The sequence below is a fragment of the Myotis lucifugus genome, unplaced genomic scaffold (genome assembly GCF_000147115.1).
Source record: "Myotis lucifugus unplaced genomic scaffold, Myoluc2.0 scaffold_490, whole genome shotgun sequence".
NCBI lineage: Eukaryota > Metazoa > Chordata > Mammalia > Chiroptera > Vespertilionidae > Myotis > Myotis lucifugus.
In genome coordinates this window covers 635,808-640,763 of record NW_005871538.1, presented here as the reverse complement: position 1 = coordinate 640,763, position 4,956 = coordinate 635,808, and the positions used below count along the sequence as shown (strand labels likewise).

Genomic DNA, 4,956 nt, shown 5'->3' with positions numbered 1-4,956 from the left:
GTAGGGGACTTTAATACACCACTGACATCGCTGGATAAATCCTCCAGACAAAAAATCAGCAAAGAAACAGCAATCCTAAATGACTCACTAGATCAGATGGACTTAATTGACATCTTCAGAACATTTCACCCCAAAGCCGTGGAATATACCTTCTTCTCAAGTGCACATGGGACATTTTCAAAAATAGACCACATATTGGGTCACAAGCAAAGTCTCCACAAATTCAAAAAGATTGAAATCATACCAAGCATCTTCTCAGACCACAATGGCATAATATTAGAAATAAACTACAATAAAAACAACCCAAAATACTCAAACACTTGGAAGCTGAATAGCATGTTATTAAATATTGATTGGGTTACCAATGAGATCAAAGAAGAAATTAAAAACATCCTGGAAACTAATGACAATGAAAACACAACAATCCAAAACCTATGGGACACAATGAAAGCAGTCCTGAGAGGGAAGTTTATAGCTCTACAGGCCTACCTCAAAAAACAAGAAAAAATGGTAGTAAATCACCTAACTCTACATCTCAAAGAATTAGAAAGAGAGCAACAAGAAAAGCCCAGAGTGAGCAGAGGAAGGAGATAATAAAAATTAGAGCAGAAATAAATAACATAGAGATCAAAAAAACAATACTTAAAATCAATGAAACCAAGAGCTGGTTCTATGAAAGGATAAACAAATTGATGAACCTCTAGCCAGGCTCACTGAGAAAAAGAGAGAGGACCCAAATAAACAAAATCAGAAATGATCGAGGCGAAATAACAACAGACCCCACAGAAATACAAAGGATTGTTAAAAAATACTATGAACAACTCTACTCCAACAAACTAGACAACCTGGAGGAAATGGACACATTCCTAGAAAAATACAACCTTTCAAAACTCAATCAGGAAGAATCTAAAAATCTCAATAGGCCAATAACTATGGAAGAAATTGAAGCAGTCATCAAAAAGCTTCCAGCAAACAAAAACCCAGGGCCAGATGACTTCACAGGGGAGTTTTACCAAACATTCAAGGAAGAACTAAAACCTATCCTCCTCAGACTACTACAAAAAATTCAAGAGGAAGGAACACTTCCAAGCTCATTCTATGAAGCCAGCATCACCCTAACACCAAAACCAGGTAAAGACAACACAATGAAAGAGAATTATAGGCCAATATCCCTCATGAACATAGATGCCAAAATCTTCAACAAAATCTTAGCAAATCGGATCCAGCAGTACATCAGAAAGATCATACACCATGACCAAGTAGGATTTATCCCAGGGATGCAAGGATGGTACAATATCCGCAAGTCAATAAACGTGATACATCACATAAACAAATTGAAAAAAAAAAACACATAGTCATATCAATTGATGCAGAAAAACATTTGACAAAATCCAACACCCATTTTTGATAAAAACTCTCAGCAAAGTGGGACTAGAAGGATCATACCTCAACCTAATAAAAGCCATATATGACAAACCCACAGCCAACATCATACTCAATGGACAAAAACTAACACCATTTCCCCTAAGAATAGGAACAAGACAGGGATGCCCACTCTCACCACTCCTGTTCGACATGGTACTGGAAGTATTAGCCATTGCGATTAGACAAGAAGAAGAAATAAAAGGCATCCAAATTGGAAAAGAAGTAGTAAAACTGTCCTTATTCATAGATGACATGATATTGTACATAAAAAACCCTAAAGACTCCATCAAAAAACTATTAGACTTAATAAATGAATAGGCAATTTAGCAGGATACAAAATTAACGCCAAGAAATCTATGGCATTTCTATACACCAATAGTGAACTTACAGAAAGAGAGACCTAAAAAGCAATTCCATTTACCATCGCACCAAAAAAATTAAGATACCTAGGAATGAACTTAACTAAAGAGGTAAAAGACCTCTACTCAGAAAACTACAGGATGTTGAAAAAAGAGATAGAGGAAGACATAAACAGATGGAAGACCATACCATGTTCATGGATTGGTAGAATCAACATCATTAAAATGTCCATACTACCCAAAGCAATCTATAAATTCAATGCACTTTCCATTAAAATACCAACGGCATATTTCACAGACCTAAAACGAACTCTCCAAAAATTCATCTGGAATAAAAAAAGAACCTGAATAGCTGCAGCGATCCTGAGAAAGAAAAACAAAGTAGGTGGGATCTCAATACCAGATATCAAGCTGTATTACAAAGCCACTGTTCTCAAAACTGCCTTGTACTGGCACAAGAACAGACATATAGATCAATGGAATAGAATAGAGAGCCCAGAAATCGACTCGAACCAATATGCTCAATTAATATTTGACAAAGGAGGCAAGAACATACAATGGAGCCAAGATAGTCTCTTCACTACATGGTGTTGGGAAAATTGGACAGATATATGCAAGAAAATGAAACTAGACCACCAACTCACACCATACACAAAAATAAACTCAAAATGGATAAAGGACTTAAATGTACGACAGGAAATCATAAATATTCTAGAAGAATCCAAAGGCAACAAAATCTCAGACATATGCCGAAGCAATTTCTTCACTGATATAGCTCCTAGGGCACTTGAAACTAAAAAGAAAATAAACAAATGGGACTACATCAAAATAAAAAGCTTCTGCACAGCCAAAGAAACCATCAACAAAACAACAAGAAAACCCACTGCATGGGAAAACATATTTGCCAATGTCATATCTGATAAGGTACTAATCTCCAAAATTTATAGGGAACTCATACAACTTAACAAAAGGAAGATAAACAATCCAATCAAAAAATGGGCAAAGGACCTAAATAGACACCTTTCAAAAGAGGACATTCAGAAAGCCAAGAGACATATGAAAACATGCTCAAAGTCACTAATCATCCGAGAGATGCAAATCAAAACAACAATGAGGTACCATCTCACACCTGTCAGACTGGCTATCATCAACAAATCAACAAAGAACAAGTGCTGGAGAGGATGTGGAGAAAAAGGAACACTCGTGCACTGCTGGTGGGAATGCAGACTGGTGCAGCCACTATGGAAGACAGTATGGAGTTTCCTCAAAAAACTAAAAATGGAACTCCCATTTGACCCTGTGATCCCACTTCTAGGAATATATCCCAAGAAACCAGAAACACCAATCAGAAAGGATATATGCACCCATATGTTCATAGCAGCACAATTCACCATAGCTAAGATCTGGAAACAGCTTAAGTGCCCATCGTAGATGAATGGATTAGAAAACAATGGTACATCTACACGATGGAATACTATGCTGCTGTAAAAAAGAAGGAACTCTTACCATTTGCAATGGCATGGATGGAACTGGAGAGCATTATGCTAAGTGAAATAAGCCAGTCAATGAAGGAAAAATACCACATGATCTCACTCATTCATGGATAATAAAGACCATTATAAACTTATGAACAATAATAGATACAGAGGCAGAGCTGCCTCAAACAGATTGTCAAACTGCAGCGGGAAGGCCGGGTAGGGTTGAAAGGCAGGAGGGAGGGGGGTAAGAGATCAACGGAAGGACTTGTATGCATGCATATAAGCATAACCAATGGACATAAGACACTGGGGGGTAGGGGAGGCCAGGGGATTGTCAAGGGCGGGGGAGAAAAAAAAGGACACATATGTAATACCCTTTGTAATACTTTATGCAATAAAAAAAAATTAAAAAAAATAAAGTTGTTATTTTCAATAGAAAGAAGAAAAAAAAAAGAAAGCCAGACAGGCATGGTGCCCAGCCGTTTGTTTTTTTTTTTTACTTTTACAAGTGAAAGATATTCTATTTTTTTAAATATATATTTTATTGATTTTTTTACGGAGAGGATGGGAGAGGGTGAGGAATAGAGAGTTAGAAACATCGATGAGAGAGAAACATCGATTCAGCTGCCTCCTGCACACTCCCTACTGGGGATGTGCCCGCAACCAAGGTACATGCCCTTGACGGGAATCGAACCTGGGACCCTTCAGTCCGCAGGCCGATGCTGTATCCACTGAGCCAAACCGGTTAGGGCGAAAGATATTCTAAAGCATTATCTCAAGAAAATAGTTTTTCATTTCTTATTCAGAAACTTCATTATAGTCTATGTGTCAGGCACAATTTAGTACAAAAACAAAACTAAATTATTAACCTATTTTGTGAAAGCTAAACCAATCTGCATTGTTTCAATAAGCCATTGTTACTAGAGTGCCAAACAGATATTAAACAACAAAACATTATCAAAAATGTATTTCCTTTTAGATGACAGATAATCATTGCAATGACTGGAAAGTGATTTTCTAGCAAAGAAGCGGCCCCGAGAAGAAAGCTGATCGCCCGAGGAATAAGCTGGGGAAGTGCCAGCAAGGACCCCTCCCGGGCGGGCTGAGCTGACCCTGAGCCCCGGCCTCCTGGTCCAGCCCGAGGCTCCTCCGGACCCCTGTGGGTCGCTCTACACGAGCCACAACTCGGGGAGGAGCGCGGCAGCCCCGGCCGGCCCACCCCTCCCGGTCGGTCACCCCTCCCGGCCCCCTCCTCCCCAAGCCCCCTCCTCCTGGCCCTCTCCTCCCGCGTCCCGCCTCCCTCCCTCCCAGCGCCGGTCCGGCTCCGCCTCCCGCACAGCAGCGTGTCCCGCACCTCCTAGGGCGCCGCAACCATGGCTGCTGATGGGCGGATGAGCGCTCGCCTCTACTTTGAAGAAAGCACTTTTGATGTATCTCCTGAAATTATCGTGGTTTCATTTACCATAGAATGCGCGCTATTGTGCCACACACCCCATAGAGTTTCAGCTCGAGAGGTAAGGTTGTTTAAGAAGAAGAACGTAGAGCTGTTATTTAACTATCTTAAGTGGCAGTGGGGACTCCAGTCTTGTCTATTCGTTAGGAGATTTCGGGAGAGACTCTATGTTGACGGAGCGCATCTCCAATTTCTCTCGACTTCATCTCTGCCTACAAAAGGCAGTTTTGGGAATGTCCCT

General features: G+C 40.2%; 1 protein-coding gene across 1 annotated transcript in view; it reads left to right on the top strand.

The window, feature by feature from the left end:
- Positions 1-4,635: 4,635 nt before the first annotated feature.
- PIP4P2 (phosphatidylinositol-4,5-bisphosphate 4-phosphatase 2) overlaps positions 4,636-4,956 on the top strand; it is a 22,325-nt gene continuing 22,004 nt past the window's right edge. The window contains exon 1 of the mRNA XM_023744829.1: positions 4,636-4,776. Within this exon, the coding sequence (XP_023600597.1) occupies positions 4,636-4,776 (141 nt within the window). The remainder of the gene's footprint in view (positions 4,777-4,956) is intronic.